This window comes from Podarcis vaucheri (genome assembly GCF_965113315.1).
Source record: "Podarcis vaucheri genome assembly, chromosome: 12".
In the NCBI taxonomy this organism is placed as follows: Eukaryota; Metazoa; Chordata; class Lepidosauria; order Squamata; family Lacertidae; genus Podarcis; species Podarcis vaucheri.
In genome coordinates, this window is record NC_138750.1 from 57,394,272 (window position 1) to 57,415,009 (window position 20,738).

The 20,738-nt window shown below is 47.0% G+C and overlaps 2 protein-coding genes across 9 annotated transcripts in view; both read left to right on the top strand.

Moving 5' to 3' along the window:
- GHRHR (growth hormone releasing hormone receptor) overlaps positions 1 to 20,738 on the top strand; it is a 443,159-nt gene that overhangs the window by 318,726 nt on the left and 103,695 nt on the right. The gene's annotated exons all lie outside the window — the stretch shown is intronic.
- Positions 1 to 20,738, top strand: part of ADCYAP1R1 (ADCYAP receptor type I) — a 152,220-nt gene that overhangs the window by 62,514 nt on the left and 68,968 nt on the right. For all 8 annotated transcript variants that reach the window (XM_082192459.1, XM_082192464.1, XM_082192462.1 and 5 more), the window contains exons 3-4: positions 4,056 to 4,161; positions 19,423 to 19,530. In XM_082192459.1, the coding sequence (XP_082048585.1) occupies positions 4,056 to 4,161; positions 19,423 to 19,530 (214 nt within the window). The remainder of the gene's footprint in view (positions 1 to 4,055; positions 4,162 to 19,422; positions 19,531 to 20,738) is intronic.

Here is a 20,738-nt window from a genome sequence, read left to right on the forward strand (position 1 = left end):
TTTGGAGTTCCACAGATTGAAGAGGTTGAGGGGGCATATATATGGTGTAAGGTAATCTCACAGAGCCTAGGACTTGCTGATCAGAAGGTTGGCGGTTCAAATCCCCGTGACGGGGTGAGCTCCCGTTACTCGGTCCCTGCTCCTGCCAACCTAGCAGTTCGAAAGCACAATGTGCGAGTAGATAAATAGGTACCGCTCCAACGGGAAGGTAAACGGCATTTCTGTGTGCTGCTCTGGTTGGCCAGAAGTGGTTTAGACATGCTGGCCACATGACCCGGAAGCTGTCTGCGGACAAACGCTAGCTTCCTTGGCCAATAAAGCGAGATGAGCGCCGCAACCCCAGAGTCGGTCACGACTGGAACTAATGATCAGGGGTCCCTTTGCCTTTTTAATATCACAGTTATGGGACTCCATAATTTCCCCTTTCTTTGGAAGAATCAGCCGAGCAAAGAAAAACCCTTTCAAAGGAAAGGAAGGAAGAAGGAGCCCTGATTATTTTACAAAGACCACCACAGGTGCATTTTAATTTGGTGCCATCCTCGCCGAATCCTTGAGGGCTGTGCGATTCGTTTCCTCCAAGGCCTTTGAAGTGTTATCGCTGCTCTGCCTCTCTCAAAAGGCATCTGAGATGGTTACAGTCACAGAGCAAAGGTATTTCAAAACAAGTACCCTCTCGGATGCCGAGAGATGTTACATTTGTGCATTTCTTTTGAGATGTTTGATTGAATGGTTTCCCAAAAATGCTATAAAAGGAAGCCGGCTACAAACAAACAAACGAAAATCTCTAAGCAACGGCATGGAAAAATCGCAGGCAGTTGATAAACTAGGACTACAAACCTAGGCAATGCTTAGGGTTATGTGGTAAGGCCTAGGCTTGCCTATTTATTTATTTAGTCATTGGGACTCAGTGGTACCTCGGGTTAAGAACTTAATTCGTTCCGGAGGTCTGTTCTTTTTTTTAAAAAAAACAACTTTTTAATTCAAAATTAAAACAAAACATATTATCAAAAAACATATCATCCTTATTTTTTCCTCATTTATCCTCCCTCCCCCCACCGTCCCATTCACCGTTTGTGAATGTTTATTCAAAGCCAGCCAAGGAGTCCAGTTCGCTTTGTTGCGTCTTCAAATACTTTGTAAAGGGTTCCCATTCATCTTTAAAGTCACAGTTATACTCTGGAGGTCCGTTCTTAACTTGAAACTGTTCTTAACCTGAAGCACCACTTTAGCTAATGGGGCCTCCCGCTGCCGCAGCTGCGCAATTTCTGTTCTCATCCTGAAGCAAAGTTCTTAACTCGAGGTACTATTTCTGGGTTAGCGGAGTCTGTAACCTGAAGCGTCTGTAACCCAAAGTGCCTGTAACCCGAAGCGTCTGTAACCCGAGGTACCACTGTATTTCCAAAGAAGTGTGCAAGGGCTGGAAGAAGAACAGCTGGTTGAAAAATATATATTATTAATTCACCATAGAATAGTAGAGTTGGAAGAACCTCTAAGGATCATCTAGTCGAACCCTCAGCACTGCATCAATCACAGCTAATTAATCCCTGGCAGATGGCCACCCAACCTCTGTTTAAAAACCTCAGAGTAGTACCATTGAACTTAATGGATTCAACTTAATTGCTCATTAATCTCCATGGGTCTATCCTGATTAAAACTTGGTTGAACGTCGCCCATAAATGCGTGATCACGCGTCACTCGAACTCAGACCTGTCATAAGGTCTGTTTTGTTGCTTATTTATCTTCACAGCCTCTGCCTGAATCTGTCCTGCTTCCCCAGGTTTTATTGCCTTCTTGATAGAATTTGCTGGGCTGTTTTTCAAGCAAGCCATTGCTCTGTGTGCAACAGAACTCTGAACGTGCTGGCAGGCTCAGCCCTCTTCTCCCTTCGATTAATTCATGCTCGGTTGTTGCGCTTCGTCCAATCAGATACTCGTGTCTCCCACCACCAGTAGCCAAGCGTGCTGCCAGTCAAACCTTTCTCAGCCTCCTTGGGAGATATGGGGGGGGGGAGAGTTTGATAGTGGGCCTTTGCTCAGCTTCTGTCTTCATTGCACCATCCTGCCTCATCCATCACATCGCGCCGTGTTCTGCACAGATCGCTGGTGTTCTCTCCCGGGGAAATTGAAACTGATTCATCTCAATTGGATGCAGAAAGCTGTAAACAGCATCCTCAAGGCGGAAGGAGCCGGACTGGGAGGCTCAGGCCCGAAGAAATTCATGCTCGCAGCTTCGTTTTATATCACACGGCGCTAAGTGGTTGTACTCAGGAACCCAAAGCCGGCATATTGCACTGGGGAAACAAAGAACGGACCGTGGAGCCGGTTTTCCAATTATTGTAATTACCGTATTTTTCGCTCCATAAGACGCACCTGACCATAAGACGCACCTAGTTTTTAGAGGGGGAATGCAAGAAAAAAAAATTCCTTAAAGGGAGTGCTGAGCAGAGCCTGTGTGCATCCCTGGCTCTGCTCAGCGCTCCCTTTCATGAGCCGTGTGGAGTGGGTGTGCAGCGCTTGCAGGCTCCCCAGGAGGGAGAAGGGCCCAAGAGCCACACACATGCTCCACGCGGCTCGTGAAAGGGAGTGCGGCTCTTGGGGGCTTTTCCAGGAGGTGAGGGAAGAGACTGACTGGCCGCATCAGTGATGGGCTGCCCTTCTCCCTCCTCGGGGAAAAGTCCGCAAGAGCTGCGCGGAGCGTGGGGGCTTTTCCTGCCTGCCTCCTGCCTGCATTCGCTTCATAAGACACACACACATTTCCCCTTACTTTTTAGGAGGGGAAAAGTGCGTCTTATGGAGCAAAAAACACGGTATATAAATTTAGAGAATCGCTTTTCCCGTGGAACAGCATTCAAAGCCGCATGCAGTATGGGAAAGGGAAACTTGCAAAACACAACCAGGATGAACGAGCAGGAAGAAGGAGGCAGTGGAGGCAGATGTTTCACCTGTGGGATAGCCATCCTCATATAACCAATGTGCTTAGGTTTAATTAATGCATGAAGGCATTGATCCCATTAAGTCCTGCCAGACCTAGCCTAGGTCACTTCCCTTACCTTGGGAGGAAACAAGTGATCAAGCCTACTGTTCTTCTACATGCAAAACTCAAAAGGTGGAGATGTTGCTCCAGCTCAGACCACATGGCTCTCACAAGTCACTCTAGTTCCTGGTACCAATAGTTTAGGAACTTTCACTACTACTTTGTAAGTAAGCCCAATTTCATTGCCGGTGTAACTTTTTCTGAATGCTGTATCGAATAGCACATGAACCTGACCTTTGGAGAGTTTGTAAGTAAGCCATTTTAAGCTTAACAAATGTGTGGTCTTTTCCTATGCTAAGGGAAGAGGGAAGCTTTGGAAGGAACTTGGAAGGGCATGCTTTGCTTGGCTGCAATTTTTTGTGATTTTAAATAGATATATGTGTAGATAAGCAGAACAAAGGAAAAGGAGTCTTTTTACCAGTTAGAAACTTTAATGATCACAGCAAGAGAACAAAGAATCCATTCCAAGGAATGGAGGTGCTCCCAATTAAGGGTCCCATCCACTTCCCCTCTTGTCACCCACGTCACTTCCGCATCCTGCAACCTGATCTCGTAACCACTGTGCTTTCTGTACTGCTACCTTATCAGCTCTCCTTGACCTTGGGCTGAGCGGATGAATGCTTTCCAGAGACAGTGAATCTGTTAACTCCCTCCCTCCCAGTGCTTCTTCTCCTAGCTGTTCCCCATCCAGTATTTCCCAGCTTCTGCCTTCTGAACTACGTCCCTCTGCAAGCCACTGTTCCAAATCTATACTGCCCTCCGGCTCCTGGGAAGACCCAGGATCTGGAGCAGGAGGAGGGGGAGGGGGAGGCTCCCACTATTCCTACTCAGTGCAGCCCTCCTCAGCACGATCCCTGACACCAACTGAGCTACAACCCACTCCCCTTGGCATAATGTTGTTCTCTAAATACAGGTGTCTTTGCCTCTCCCTCCCCCTAATACTGGAGTTCAGGCTTCCTCCAGGAGAGTGAAAATAGACCATCCGTTGCTTAAGACGAGCCTTTTTCTTCTTTGTTTTTCAGGCTACTCCGATGCATTCAGACTGTTTCATCAGGAAGGAGCAAGAGGCCTGCTTGGAGACCATCCGGAAGCTGAACGCCTTAATGCCACTGAACGAATCGGCTCCAGGTACGTTTTTAGGGCATACCCTAACTCAGCATGCACCCTTGCAGTTTTTCCAGAACTGGGAAAGGAAGGAATCACTGGGAAACACCAGAAGGTAGGTGGGGACATGCTGGTTAATGCCTCTGTCCTTTATAAATCTCTTCTTGCACTGGCTCCCGATAGAGGATTGGGTCAGGTTTAAGGTGCTGGTTTTGACCTTTAAAGCCCTTTGTGGCTTAGGGCCTTCGTATTTACGGGACCGCCTCTCCTGATATGCCCCGCAGAGGTCCATGAATAATCATAGTTTAGAGGTCCCGGGCCCTAAGGAAGTCAGATTATCCTTCACCAGGGCCAGGGCCTTCTCAGTGATGGCTCCGACCTGGTGGAATGCTCTGTCCCATGAGACCAGGGCCCTGCAGGATTTAACTTCCTTCCGCAGGACCTGCAAGACAGAGCTATTCCACCTGGCTTTCAACTTGAACTTAGCCTGATCTTTTATTCCCCTTCCTTCCCTCCCCCTCCCCTTTTTATGAAGATTACACGCTCTGGGATCCCACAGCTAATTCTCCCCTGGTCTCCTCACTGGCTCAAATAGGACTAATTTAGCCAGCTAGCCCTGGTGATCATCTAATGTTTATTGGATGTATTTCCCCCTATATTGATTTTTGAATTCTGAATTTATTGTTATTCACGTTTTATACTGTATTTTATGCTGTTTTTTGTTGCATCAGTTAAGTGTTTTAAATTTGTTGTTATCCATCCTGAGCCTGGTTTTCTGAAGCAGGAAGGGGAGGGCATAAATAAAAAATTATTTATTTATTTATTTATCTATTCTTCAAGAGTTGGGGCTTGACTTACAAAGTTCAGAGTGAAACTGACAATACAAAGACGCAGCAGACCTCCTAAATGTACACACTTCCACTTTTCACTATGTTCCGCTGAAGGCTTTTGTTGCAACTATGTCCTGTATTTTGGTCTTCTTTGTGCTGGACGTTTATGGTTCATTTTGACTGGCTTCTCATGGTCTTATTATCATACCTATGCTATATTGTATTTTAATTGTAGCCCACCTTGGAAAGGCTCCCCCTGTGCGCGCTTTAAATATTTCCTTTCTTTAGTTCCATATATGAACCCCTTTCCGCAAAATATCTTGAAGCAATTTCACAAGGAAAACGCATGAGCGGTGAAAACAATTTTGCAATTTCATGGGTGCAAACACTTTAAAAAGCAATTAAAAACCTTTTGTTTATATATATAAAAAGAAGAATTCAAGCACGATCTGATGTGTAAAAGCAGTTTCAGATCCAATACAGACTGAAGGGCCTTATTGGGCTGGGACCCTCGTAATCGGTTTCTTGTTGGCAGCTCGAAGAAATAAGGCAGATTAAATGAGACAGCTGGAAGAGGAGGGAAAGGTACTGCTCGCTCGTTTTGTCTTTGGAGGAGAACGAAGCATAAAAAACATTTGAGTCAATGGCAGAGGCAGAGAAGGGAGAAACGCTGTCGGAATGCAAATGCTACCCTCCCTTGTCGTTGCAGGGGAACCTCTCAATAGGACCTTTTCCTACTCCAGGGAAAGAGAAAGGAAGAGAAGCCATTCCCAAGATTCTCGAATTCTCTGCTCAGTGCAAACTCTGCCAATCAAACATTTTTGCATAATAATCCCACAGCGAAGTATTATTCACACAGCATACACCGGGGCAGGGAATGTCTGGACCGTGGGCTTAATCTGGCCCACCAGGTCTTGGAAATTGGCCTGCCAAACTACTTCCTAGGCACCACACACACCTTTCTGACACCTGACATCGCATATGGCGTCAGGTGCCGCAAAATTCCAGCCGCAGTGGGAAGGAACACATGCAAGCGCTTTTTTTGTAGGAAAAATCCTGCAGCTTTTTAATGCAGCACCTTTCCTTGTCCCCCTGCATGGGGACAAAGGCTGCAGAGTGACAGAAAGCAAGGAAAAGACCCATGGGATTACCCCTGCAGTGTAAGAGGGCCAGTGTGGTGTAGGGGTAAAGAGCGGTGGTCTTGCAATCTGGTGAACCGGGTTTGATTCCCCGCTCCTCCACATGCAGCTGCCGGGTGACCTTGGGCTAGTCACACTTCTCTGAAGTCTCTCAGCCCCACTCACCTCACAGAGTGTTTGCTGTGGGGGAGGAAGGGAAAGGAGTTTGTTAGCCGCTTTGAGACTCCTTCGGGTAGTGATAAAGCGGGATATCAAATCCAATCTTCTTAAGAGTTTGCTGTTGTTGTTTAGTCGTTTAGTCATGACCGACTCTTAGTGACCCCATGGACCAGAGCACATCAGGCACTCCTGTCTTCCACTGCCTCCTGCAGTTTGGTCAAACTCATGCTGGTAGCTTCGAGAACACTGCCCAACCATCTCGTCCTCTGTCGTCCCCTTCTCCTTGTGCCCTCCATCTTTCCCAACATCAGGGTCTTTTCCAGGGAGTCTTCTCTTCTCATGAGGTGGCCAAAGTATTGGAGCCTCAGCTTCAGGATCTGTCCTTCCAGTGAGCACTCAGGGCTGATTTCTTTCAGAATGGATAGGTTTGATCTTCTTGCAGTCCATGGGACTCTCAAGAGTCTCCTCCAGCACCATAATTCAAAAGCATCAATTTTTTGGCGATCAGCCTTCTTTATGGTTCAGCTCTCACTTCCATACATCACTACTGGGAAAACCATAGCTTTAACTATATGGACCTTTGTTGGCAAGGTGATGTCTCTGCTTTTTAAGATGCTGTCTAGGTTTGTCATTGCTTTTCTCCCAAGAAGCAGGTGTCTTTACAGGCACTGATTGACATGACAACCCTCCCAATGCCCTATGAGATCTGGTGATTGGCAGGAGGGTGGCCAGTCTAGCCCTCCCTTCCCCTCCATATACAGTGTGACTTCCTTGCTTCACAATGATGAGAGGGCCTTCGATTTCCATTCCTCCCAGATTCTCATTTTTCCACTCTTTCTGTCTCCACATCGTCGCATCAGGTTACATATATATTTTTAAGAGCTGTTCACAAGGCTTTCAACTCATACGCACATTGAATACCTCTGTGCCTAAAATGCACAACATTGAATGAATGAATTTTATTATTTCGGTCACAAACCAGTTCCAGCATACATTCAATATCAAGGAAGTTATAAAACATGATAGGGATACATTTGAATTTGCAATTAGGTATAACAGGGACAATTCAGATATAGCAACAGTTAAAAAAATATACAAATTAAAACTTAGTCACTAGCATATAACCTAAAATTACCATTTAAAACCTTAATCATTATGATAGCACAGCTTGTTCCCTAAGTTTTATGGCAATCACATAGAATTTGGCTACCCTTAACGTGATCTCAGGATCCTTGTCCTCTACCAGGGATTTTCGGCATTGAAGTTGCACAACATTGCAGTGCAATTTCTCCTTGCCTGATGCATTGTTTTGGAAGATGCCTTGTCTTTGCATTTTCCCGCACACTTTTACCCCGGTGTCTGTGTTCTTGTGTGCGCTACGTGGCTGGAGGAATTGCATTGCAAAATTCAGAGAAGTGTGGACGGCTGTGTTTCGCTTTGCCTACTGGTTTGGAAAGCGAGAAATGAGTAGGCTCACCTATAAAAGCGAAATGAATTGCATTTCTCTCCCCCTCCCTTCCCTACTCCCCCCCTCATGAATATGTTGCTGAGATCCAAAGTTAAAATTAGTAGGAAAGCATCTTGGGGGTTTTTTTTTTAGCATCTGCATGCTTGAAAACCCAAAAGGGAGAAGCCCCATTCCTCTCATTCTTTCCCAAGCAAAAAGTAACAGGCAGAAGGCAGGGCTAACTGCCCATAGAAGAATCCTGGCTAGGACTCTCGTTTCTGATTATGGCGAGCGTCTTTCTTGGGTCCCGCAGGCTCCACACTGCCCTGAACAGTCCGCCCATTGCCTCCCCTCAGCTGTAGGGTGGCTGAATGGGAGGAGGCAGGCAGACTCCTCAGAGGCCCCACAGAGCGTCCTGCCTCAGTTCCCCCTACCGGTGCCCGATCAGCTTGCTCTACTGCTGCCTGCACCCAGCTGCAAGGGCCAGGGTTGCGCATGCAGCGTGAATCATTCCACCCCACACTCCAAGCAGGGCCAGGGGAAATGAAAACAGCTTGCTGAAGAAAGCTTTGGAAAGGCGGGAGATTGATGAGGCATTGCAATGAAAGGGCCAGGCGAGGAGCATTCCCTCGCCGCTGTGGCGCAGCCAGGAGGCACCATCTTGCTGATGAGCATAAAAGAGTTTCCCCCCCCTTCCAAAGCGCGCATCTGTGAAATTGTCTCTCCCACAGCGCCTGGCAATGCAAAACCCAATCGCCAGTTATCTGTCTCCCCAACTGCCCCAAACACGCATACTCCCATCCTTTGCTGAGTTTATTATTCACTTTCATGTTAGCACAACAACAAAGCTCATTTGCCTTGATTGTCATCAGAAGAGGCATCACCCACCACCACCTCTGCTTTGCACGTTGCCAGATGCCTCATCTTCCAGAGGCAGTTTAGTGTGCGCATGTCTGCGCATGATAATGATGCGATCCTTTGTGTGGGGAAGGGGGATCGAGAGAACTTTTTCTCCAACGTGCTAGAATCCATGGGGAAACCAGTGAAATTGATGGGGGCAGGCATCAGTTCAGGAGAAACCAAGCAGCCGATTGATCCACACAACAAACCTACGGAATTTGCAGCCACAAGCTGTGGAAGTTGTTGTTTTTGGCTGCCAGTTGCTTTTATTTGATTAGTTATAAGGCAGACAATTGGGACGCGGGTGGCGCTGTGGGTTAAACCACAGAGCCTAGGACTTGCTGATCAGAAGGTCAGCAGTTCGAATCCCCGCGACGGGGTGAGCTCCCGTTGCTCGGTCCCTGCTCCTGCCAACCTACCAGTTCGAAAGCATGTCAAAGTGCAAGTAGATAAATAGGTAGCGCTCCGGCGGGAAGGTAAATGGTGTTTCTGTGCGCTGCTCTGGTTCTCCAGAAGCGGCTTAGTCATGCTGGCCACATGACCCGGAAGCTGTACACTGGCTCCCTCGGCCATTAAAGTGAGATGAGTGCCGCAAGCCCAGAGTCGGTCACGACTGGACCTAATGGTCAGGGGTCCCTTTACCTTTAAGGCAGACAATTAATCAGCCAGAGACTAAGAAGGATATGATGGAGTTCTGAAGAGCTCATAACTCACCTTCTTCCAAACTGGGGCAGCTAAATGAGTGCTTGTTTGCTTTGCTTTGTACCTGGACTGAGAATGTTGTTGTTGTTGTTGTTGTTGTTGTTGTTGTTGTTGTTACCCACCTTCACCCTAAGGTCCCGGGATGGGTTACAACGCTATACCGCACAATATTGAAAACAATTAAAAACAGAGAGGAATGGCAAGCTAAGCTTATGGGCTACTCTGAAATGGCAAAGTTGACTGGAAAACTCAGGAACCAAGAGGACAAAAACTTTAAAAAAGAATGGGGGAAAATATATAATTTATCTAGGAAACCACTGCAAGCAGGTGGAAACATTAGCAGGATTTGAAGCCAACTTGCAATGTAATAAATACTATGGATAATTTGGATTGATTTAAAATATAGAATAATATGCAGTTGTAAAATGTTGACAATAGGATCCATGGAAGGGATGTGGGGAAGTCTTGAGAGTCAGAGTAATCTCTATATATGGATATGCATTTGGAATGTTATAAGTTTATATCTGTAAAGTCAAATAAAAATGATTTCACACAAAAAGAAAACAATTTAAAACAGCTTAAATTGCAAAAATTATGTGGGTCTTTAAAATATACACCTCACGTGTCAAAAGCCAGGGTGAACAAGAGATCAGCAACCTTTCTCAGCAGGGGGCCGGTCCACCGTCCCTCAGACCATGTGGTGGGCTGGATTATATTTTGAATCATAATAATAAAAATGAATTCCTATGCCCCACAAATAACTCAGAGACGCATTTTAAATAAAAGCACACATTCTACTCATGTAAAAACACGCTGATTCCTGGACCATCCGTGGGCTGGATGGAGAAGGCGATTGGGCTGGATCCGGCCCCTGGGCCTTAGGTTGCCTACCCCTGTCCTACACTGATCTTAGCAGCCAAGAGGGTCTGCAGGGAAGAGGGCGGTCCAACAGGGATCTGAGGCCAGAGGCATTTGGGGGCATTTAGACCAACACGAGTACCTTCAACTGGGCCCAGAAATGGACCGGCAACCAAGGCAGCTATGTTTAAACAGGGGTTTGGGAAGATCTGAAAGGAACCCCAGCCAACAAAATAGGTCCGCTGCATCTTGGACCAACTGAAGTTTCTGAGTCATCTTCAATGCTTCTGGAAACCACAGGAGGAGAGGCCGATCTTGTGTTTGGGTCCTCCTTGCTGTTTTGCCATTGAAGCATCTGATCATCCCCTATGAGAACTGGATCCTAGACTAGACGAGCCATTGGGCTGATCCAGCCGACTCCTCTTACATTCTTGTGTCACTATCCTCTCGTCTCCCCAGCATTGTAGAAGCCAAACGCTTCAAAAATAAGGTGAGATGAGAGCCAACGAGCTCATCCATTGAAACAGATTATGCCATAATAATAATAATAATAATAATTTATATGTACCCCGCCTATCTGGGCAGCTTCCAACCAAGACCAAAAATACACTAAAACATCACACATTTAAAGCTTCCCTGAACAGGGCTGCCTTCAGATGTCTTCTGAATATCAGGTAGTTTATTATCTCTTTGACGTCTGATGAGAGGGCGTTCCACAGGGTGGGTGCCACTACCGAGAAGGCCCTCTGCCTGGTTCCCTGTAGCTTTGCTTCTCGCAATGAGGGAACCGCCAGAAGGCCCTTGGCGCTGGACCTCAGTGTCCGGGTAGAATGATGAGAGTGGAGACGCTCCTTCAGGTATACTGCACTGAGGCTGTTTAGGGCTTTAAAGGTCAACACCAACACTTTGAATTGTGCTCAGAAACGTACTGGGAGCCAATGTAGGTCTTTCAAGACCAGTGTTATGTGGTCTTGGCGGCTGCCCCCACTCACCAGTCTAGCTGCCACATTCTGGATTAGTTGTAGTTTATGGGTCACCTTCAAAGGTAGCCCCATGTAGACATCAGGTGGGACTTGCTCCCAGCAGAGAGAATGTCTCTCCTAGCTGTTTCATCAGGAGGCACTAGAGCTGTCCAGGGTCCTGAATGCTCCCTGCTTGACTTTGAATTGTGATGTGGTGGTACCAGCTTCCCCTATGGATCTCAAGCAGTTGCAGAAGCAGACAAGGACCCAGAGGCACAGTCTCTGACCACTTTCAGAAGTAACCTCCAGTTGTTCAGGGTTTTGTGCCAGACAGGGTTTTGTGCCCACCAGCCCCCACCATCTTTGCCCTCCATGTGGCCAAGATGGAGAGCTTCTCTGTGGACAACATCTTCACCACGCAATCTGGAACCCTGTGTAATTTGGGTTCCTGTCTACGCTAAGGAGTTTTCTGTGCACATCTGCACATGCAGGGTCTCAATCCACAGCTCCTAGTCAACATGTGGAGGTCAGGGGGTGGAGTCGGTAATCACATTGCCATGGGAACTGCTCTCTGCTCATTTACTTATTGCATTTATACCCCACCTTTCAAGAGCTTGAGGTGGTTCACAAGGTTCTCCCCCTCCACATTTCATTCCCACAGCCCTGTGAGGTAGGTAAGGCCGAAAGGCAGTGACTGGTCCAAGGTCACCCAGTCAGCTTCATAGCCAAGTCGGGATTTGAACCCTGGTCTCTCAGGTCCTAGTCTGACACTCTAACCACTATGCCACACTGGCTCAGTGAATGTGCTTCTGAAATGCCCTTCTGGCCAATGGAGACTGTGCCCAGTTCCAAACTGCTCTGGTGCTATCCTTCTCCTCGGGCTCCTTTTTTGGGTGTTGCCAAAAATACAAATGCGTAGCACACAGGGGAGATGCCATTATTCTCACCAACCACCACCATCCGGCCGCTTACCCTCTTTGGCTTCTGAAGAGCTTAAAACTCAACCACTTAAACCAATTAATTGTATGAGCTGGAATCGATTCCACAGTCAATTAAATCTGCATACTGGTAAAAAATACAAAGCACAGTGCTTTTCGGTGATGGATGAATGCATCGCAGCAGCAGCCAGCTTAGGAGAAACCTTTCCTCCCATACGGGAAGGAAATTTGGGGTGGTTCTTATGGTGCCTATCATGCATACGAGTAGGGATGCGGGAGGCGCTGTGGGTTAAACCACAGAGCCTAGGACTTGCTGATCAGAAGTTCAGCGGTTTGAATCCCCGCGATGGGGTGAGCTCCCGTTGCTTGGTCCCTGCTCCTGCCAACCTAGCAGTTCAAAAGCACGTCAAAGTGCAAGTAGATAAATAGGTACCACTCCGGCGGGAAGGTAAACGGCGTTTCCGTGCGCTGCTCTGGTTTGCCAGAAGCGACTTAGTCATGCTGGCCACATGACCCGGAAGCTGTACGCCGGCTCCCTCGGCCAGTAAAGCGAGATGAGCGCTGCAACCCCAGAGTCGGCCATGACTGGAACTAATGGTCAGGGGTCCCTTTACCTTTACCTTTATGCCTTGGCTATGCTTGGCAGGGGTCATTCCCTGCCCTGCTACCTGAGACTCTTTTAATTGGAAATGCCTGGGTATATGCTTGGGAGATTCTTCCTACAAAGGATGTGCTCTACTCCTGTACTAAGGGCAGCCCCCCAACATATACAAGGCAGTGTGGTGTAGTGGTTAGAGTGTCAGACTTGGACCTGGGTTCAAATCCCCACGCAGCTATGAAGATCATCAGGTGACCTTGGGTAGGTCAGGTCAGCATGGCCTCCCTCCCAGGGTTGTCATGGTGATTAAATGAGAAGAGGGGGTCCAAGTACACCACCTTGAGCTCTTGGAGAAAAGGTGGACTATAAGTGCAATAAATAAATATACAATGATTTACCCAACTTTTTTTAAAAAAGCAAGAAAGAACTTGCCTGTATTTGGAGAGGAATTCATTAGGCGGTATATTATTTTGATCCTGGAATTTCAGAAGGGTCTTGATCAGTGGCAGCGCTGAGCCAGTGGAATTGCATTTCCTCCCACCGTCCGACTGGATATGAAAGATGACAGCCTTTGAAAAATGGGAGCAGGAGGAGCTGTTGTTGTTTAGTCGTTTAGTCATGTCCGACTCTTTGTGACCCCATGGACCAGAGCACGCCAGGCACTCCTGTCTTCCACTGCCTCCCGCAGATTGGTCAGACTCATGTTGGCAGTTTCAAGAACACTGTCCAACCATCTCATCCTCTGTCGTCCCCTTCTCCTTGTGCCCTCCATCTTTCCCAACATCAGGGTCTTTTCCAGGGAGTCTTCTCTTCTCATGAGGTGGCCAAAGTATTGGAGCCTCAACTTCACGATCTGTCCTTCCAGTGAGCACTCAGGGCTGATTTCCTTCAGAATGTAGAGGTTTGATCTTCTTGCAGTCCATGGGACTCTCAAGAGTCTCCTCCAGCACCAGAATTCAAAAGCATCCATTCTTCGGCGATCAGCCTTCTTTATGGTCCAGCTCTCACTTCCATACATCACCACTGGGGAAACCATAGCTTTAACTATGTGGACCTTTGTTGGCAAGGTGGACTATAAATCCAATAAATAAACATACAATGATTTACCCAACTTTTTAAAAAAAAAAAGCAAGAAAGAATATGACTGTATTTGCAAAGGAATTCATTAGACGGTATCTTATTTTGATCTTGGAATTTCAGAAGGGTCTTGATCAGTGGCAGCGCTGAGCCAGTGGAATCCTAAATTGCATTTTCCCCCACCCTCCGGCTGGGTATGAAAGATGACAGCCTTTGAAAAATGATTTGCAGGACATATCTTTCCCCAGTCCAGAACATGGATGTGTTTTATTTATTCATTCATACACAGACGAACACCTCTGGAAAGCCTGTGTTGTATAACGGCAGCACACAAGCCGCAGCTCTGGGAAACTCAGCTGAGCAGTCGCTCTGACTCACAAAGAGAATAGTAAATGTTGTTCCAAGAGCAGACTCTTGATGAGATGAGAACACTTTGTGTGAGCCAAAAAGAGCCCTGCCTGCCTCTCCGCACCGCCCTTCCCAAGCCCCCGATTTAATTAGCCAAGCTTTGCAGTTAAAGCCGTCTCAATATATCCTGTGTCATTTGTTTTCAAACAGTGTTTCTGGCTCTGTTTGTGGTGTTGCCTGAAAGCAACACCTTTCCTTTCTCAATGTTACCTTCTCACCGTGCATCTTCTCAGCTCTCTGTCTGCCCCCTTCCTGTGTGAGAGACCCAGGCCGTGTCAGAACCACACATGGAAAGCTTCCATACCTGTTGGCATGAAGCTTGGTCACCTCTGAATTTTTCCCTCAGCCATGACTCAACCAGGATTTTCCATGTCAGGCCTTGGAGAAACCAAGGCAAGTGGCCACATTTGGCAAGTGGCTAAATACTCCATGGGACGCGGGTGGCACTGTGGGTTAAACCACAGAGCCTAGGACTTGCTGATCAGAAGGTTTCTAAATGTGGAACTCTCTCATAGAAGCTGCAAAGCATGGCCTCAATGAGATACAGAAGGCTGAGTGCTGAGCTCTGGAAAGAGGAAAATACAGTTGTTTGGAAGTTAAAAGAACAGGCTGTAAGCCCATGTTCGGATAAGTATGTGACTGTAAATATTATGTTTTAATTCATCTACAATTATAACTTTCTGCAAGTAAAGTTATTGATCGCTGAAGTCTGGACATTGGTTTAATTTCCAAAGAAGGGTGTCTGTCATATTGTATATGATTTGAGCTTCTTAGGTGATTTTCGCTACCCTTACTTCATCATGGTCTGATCTGACAGGCTCTTCTTACATTTGCCAAGGAAATCAGACTGGTATCCAGTGAACCTCACCCCAGTTTTTCCCCCACTTCTGCGATTTCCCTTTTAACACTCTACCCTGATCAACTAGCTCCAATGCACTGGAAGCCATTAAAACGTCTGCATGGTTGTGTGTTGTTGTTGTTGTTTTAAACCCTTTACCTATTTTGTTGTTGTTAACAAGCAAACTGCATCTCCATGCATGAGCTCAGAATAAACTATCCAACAGCCGGGAATAATGCAAGCAACTTGGACGGAATAAAAGGTTTCTCCTTTCCCAGTTGCAGATAAGAGATCCCATCCTTTCAAAAACCCATTTTCCCATGTGTGAAATATTTTGCTATGTAAATGACTTGGCGCCGGCGTTACCTTTTGAGACGCTATTGAGAGGACTTGAAAGAGGAGCCTCTTTTCACACTTCTGTTGTGAAGGGTTAGCTTTATGAATAAGAGCCTGGGAGAAGAAAGCGCTCTTCCTAAAGCTGGCAGAGAAATGTGGTGCAAACGCAATGCGCTGGCTGCCTCTTCGCTTTCCCCGTGTGTTCAATGCACCATTGACTCACAGGGATGCATGCTCACAACTTGATTCTGTGCGCACGATCTGGAAGTCAGTCCCAGGGGTGTCAGTGGGGATGTATTGAGAAGCCATTCCATGTCCATTACCAGTGGGCCAAGAAGGAGATTTAGGTCATAAAGAAAGCAGGCACAGCTCAGTGGTAGAGCATCTGCTTTCCAGGCAGAAGGTCCCATGTTCGATCCCCGGCATCTCCAGGAAAATCTCCTGCTATTCAGACATGTTTCACCAATACACAAGGACCCATTATTGATGAAGGTGGCAGGGAGAATGCAATAATAATATTATAATAATTTATTATTTATACCCTGCCCATCTGGCTGGGTCCCCCCAGCCACTCTGGGCGGCATCCAACAAAACACTAAAATACAATAACCTATTAAACATTAAAAGCTTCCCTAAACAGGGCTGCCTTTAGATGTCTTCTAAAAGTTGGGTAGTTATTTTTCTCTTTGACATCTGGTGGGAGGGCGTTCCACAGGGCGGGCCCCACTACCGAGAAGGCCCTCTGCCTGGTTCCCTGTAACCTCGCTTCTCGCAGCGAGGGAACTGCCATAAGGCCCTCGGCGCTGGACCTCAGCGTCCGGGCTGAACGATGGAGGTGGAGACGCTCCTTCAGGTATACTGGACCGAGGCCGTTTAGGGCTTTAAAGGTCAGCACCAAAGCTTTGAATTGTGCTCGGAAACGTATTGGGAGCCCGTGTAGGTCGTTCAAGACCAGTGTTATAAGGTCTCAGCGGCCGCTCCCAGTCACCTGTCTAGCTGCCACATTCTGGATTAATTGTAGTTTCCGCGTCACCTTCAAAGGTAGTCCCACGTAGAGCGCATTGCAGTAGTCCAAGTGAGAGATAACCAGAGCATGCTCCACTCTGGAGAGACACGTGGCAAACCGAACGTGTCAAATTGCAATTTTCTCTCCCATTCCAGCAGCAACTTTTAAAATTATCCTAATTAAACCAGGATTTTGGAGGATTGGTATGCATAAGGCAGAGCAGATCAGAAGCGCCATAAAGGAATAAGGCTGGGGATTCCCACCCCCCTCTAATTGTAGCACCAAAAGCTTGTCTTTTATGTTATAGCCCTGATGGAAAACTCATGCATTGAAGAAGAGGTGCCCAGGGAATAGATATTATGGCAATGTGTTTTTTTAAATGCCTTACTTGCTTGAAATAACTCCCAGACCAGAACAATCTCAAAACCTGTTTTTACCGTTTTTGCTTGCAATTATGCGCTTTTTTCATTATGCGTTCTTCAACATCTGTGCATTTGTCATTTGTGTAACATCTGTAATGATAAGAATAACCTCCTTTCATACCAGTTTTTTCCCTGCATGAAATTAGACGCCTGTATAGAGAAGCTTAAGGACAAGGGTGGTGCTGTGGGTTAAACCACAGAGCCTAGGACTTGCCAATCAGAAGGTCGGTGGTTCGAATCCCTGCAACAGGGTGAGCTCCCGTTGCTCGGTCCCTGCTCCTGCCAGCCTAGCAGTTCGAAAGCACATCAAAGTGCAAGCAGATAAATAGGTACTGCTCCGGCGGGAAGGTAGACGGCGTTTCCATGCACTGCTCTGGTTTGCCAGAAGCAGCTTAGTCATGCTGGCCACATGACCTGGAAGCTGTACGCCAGCTCCCTTGGCCAGTAAAGCGAGATGAGCGCCACAACCCCAGAGTTGTCCGCGACTGGACCTAACAGTCAGGGGTCCCTTTACCTTTTATAGAGAAGCTTATTCACAGAACCCATGGCAATACATGAGCTTACGATCGAGAGTACCCTTTACAGACGGCCAGCTTCTCCTCCTCTCTCCTCCATCAACTGCATTTTAATTGGGTTTCAAACACCTAAGTAAAAACTGTGCAAGGCCCATGATTCAGTTCAGGGCCCAGATCCATGTCAGATCAGGGCCATTCCGTTACGCCACATGGACATTCACAATCCCTAGTGGAAATTTTCAGCTTATTGACACAGATAATAATAAAAAAGATGATGATGATGATGATGATGATGATGATAATGATAATAATAATAATAATAATAATAATAATAATAATAATAATAATAATAATAAAGCTATTAAACATTAAAAGCTTCCCTAAACAGGGATGCCTTCAGATGTCTTCTAAAAATCTGGAAGTTCTTTTCCTCTTTGACATCTGGTGGGAGGGCGTTCCACAGGGCGATTGCCACTACCGAGAAGGCCCTCTGCCTGGTTCCCTGTAGCTTGGCTTCTCGCAGAGGAGGAACTGCCAGAAGGCCCTCGGAGCTGGACCTCAGTGTCCGGGCAGAACGTTGGAGGTGGAGACGCTCCTTCAGGTATACAGGACCGAGGCCATTTAGGGCTTTAAAGGTCAGCACCAACACTTTGAATTGTGCTCGGAAACGTACTGGATCTCAGGGATCCAGGATTGGCTGCAGCTAAGAACATCAACTTGTGGCCTCTTGTGGTTTACATCAACTGGTATTGAGAAGCACTGCTGTCTGTGGAGGCAGAGCATAGCCATAAAGGCTAGTCACCTTCGATAGCCCTTTCCTCCGTGAATTTCTCTAATCCTCTTTTAAAGTCGCCTACCTGTAGGTTGGTGGCCCTCACTTCTTCCATAGTTCCATGCTTTAATTATGTGCTGTGTGAAGGACTTTCTTCTACGTGTACTGACAGCTACCTGACTGTGTCCTGGCAGTCAAGTGTCTTGCTGCTAGGAAACCCGGGTTTCTCAGTATTACTGCCCACAATGCTGCCTGCCTGCATCTAATTCACTTGCTGGTCGCTCACTCTGGTAAAATTAAATCATGTTAATCCATCCCTATCATCTGAATGCTGGAGGGGATGCTCAGAACAGACTTCCCACCTCCACATGGAGTGGTTGTGGCATTTGGGATTCGATTGTAAATCTGAGATAACTAACCAGATGGTCCCAGCACAGCCTGTGTAACTCTTATTTCTGTTTTCACTGGCTCCTCCATAAATATCTTCTTTACTACCTCTTGTTTGCAGCCATATCAATAATAGCTGGAAGCTGGAAAACACCCCCTGGTTTTTCTGACTGCAAATTGGTATGGGCGCATTGGGTGGCTGACTCTCATTGAAAGATTAATGCACGATACCCAGAAAGCGAGGGTCTAAACGACATCTAATCAACTTGACATGGTACAGTGTCCATTCCTGACATTCCTAAATGCTTCTCCCGAGGGTTTGTGACCTCCCATGACCCACCCTGAACTTTGGAGAGGCTATACCAGATAGCTGTTTTACTTCCCTGATTTCTGCGCTTGATACTTCTTTCCAGACGTATGGAAATAATATACTGTAATCACAGAGCATGAGAGACCTGCAACTGTTTGGTTTGTTGTTGTTGTTCTTTATTGTATTGTGATTTCCAAATTCAGCAAACAAACCGCCCATCGTTCTTTGCACCCTTGGGGTTTTGCCAGTAGAGAAAGGGCAATGAAATAACGGTAAAAAACAGGGGTGGGGAAGAACCTCAGCTCCAGTGGCTGAATTCGGCCCTTCAAGCCCTCTCTATGTGGCCCTTGGGACTCTCCCTAGGCAGCACACCATTCCCAGCCACACATCCTGCTGGCCCTGGTTTACATCTTGAACTATGATAATTCCTCTTGCTTCCCTGGGTGAAGGACAGAGAGGAGTTTGTGAATGTGTATAGAAACTAGCTTGCTGTGCAAAGGTGGGGTCTACATTCATTGCTCTGACCACTATTGCCTCTTCCATTATTTGTATGTGGCCCTGGAAGGTTGTCCTTGGTCTGAGAATGGTTCTTCACCTCTGGCATATATGGAGAGCAAATGGGGTGACTTGACTCAGCCTGCCACACTTTTAATCACTTGACCTTTCTTTCCCCTTTCGCAGGATGCCCAGGGATGTGGGATAACATTACCTGTTGGAAGCCTGCCTTTGTGGGCGAGGTCGTCTTCGTCAAATGCCCAGCACTCTTCACAATGGTGAACTTCGATGACGGTAACGTTGCCTGAATCTTTGTTGTGCTTGTGCCGTACTTTTGTCAAATGAGAGCTTTGCTCCTTGTATGGTGGCCTGGAGTGCTCAAACCAAGCAAGATGCAACTGTGCACAGGCATAAACATTCTGCAACAACACAACTGTCAGGGGCTGGGCAGAGGAGGAATGGTGGAGACCATCTCCCCATCCTGACTCTTCCAGGGAGGAGGAAGAGGAAGACAGTATAGATTTACAACAGAGGTTTGAGGGAGGTCACAGATCAGAGGCAGAAGAGGGGGAAAGCTGGGAAATCTTGGGAGAGCCGGAACAACACTTGGCTGACACGTTGTCATTAGAAAGCATCCCAGACCCTCCATCTCCCAGGAGCTGGCAAGCCTTGAAAGTAGGAGAGCAAAGAGCTCAAAGACAGAGGGCACATGGCAGCACCCGTAGAAGTGACGAATGAGGAAGTGGGAGAGACGGGGGTGGAGTTTCACTTGGGACAACACCATTATCCAAGAGGCTGAGTTCTATAGCTTCTCTCTGTGAAAATAGAAATAAAAAAGGACTGTAAGAAACTTTTCCTTGTCTTTATACTTTCCTGATCAACCAACTAGGAGCTGCTGGCAGCATCATGACAATACCCGAAACACTAAGACGATGGTTCTCAAACAGTCGTTGTTGGACTACAACTCCCATTATCCCTGACCACTGGTCCTGCTAGCTAGGGATGATGGGAGTTGTAGTCCAGCAACAGCTGGGGACCCAAGTTTGAGAAACACTGCACTAAGACCTAGGATTAATCCAAGGCCAGTATTCACAGAACGTGTCCTGGGAAAGGGCCATAGCTCAGGGGTAGAGCTTTCGATTTGCCCACAGAAGGTCTTGGATTCAGTTGCCGGGATCTCCAGGTAGAACTGGGGAAGACTCTTCCTGAAACCCTGGAGAATCACTTCCAGTCTGTGTAGACAACACTAAGCTAGATGGAACAATGGTCTGACTCAGTATAAAGCAGGTTCCTTGGTTCCTGATCAGGAGCTTACCAGAACATGGACCACTGTGATACTTCTGGCCATCTGTCATGGATGCTTTAGTTGGGATTCCTGCGTTGCAGGGGGTTGGATTAGATGACCCTTGAAGTCCCTTCCAACTCACCAATTCTCTGGTGGTGGTGGGATTTCAAAGCTATGGTATTACTAACCTGACTGTATGCTTGTGAAACGTGGATCA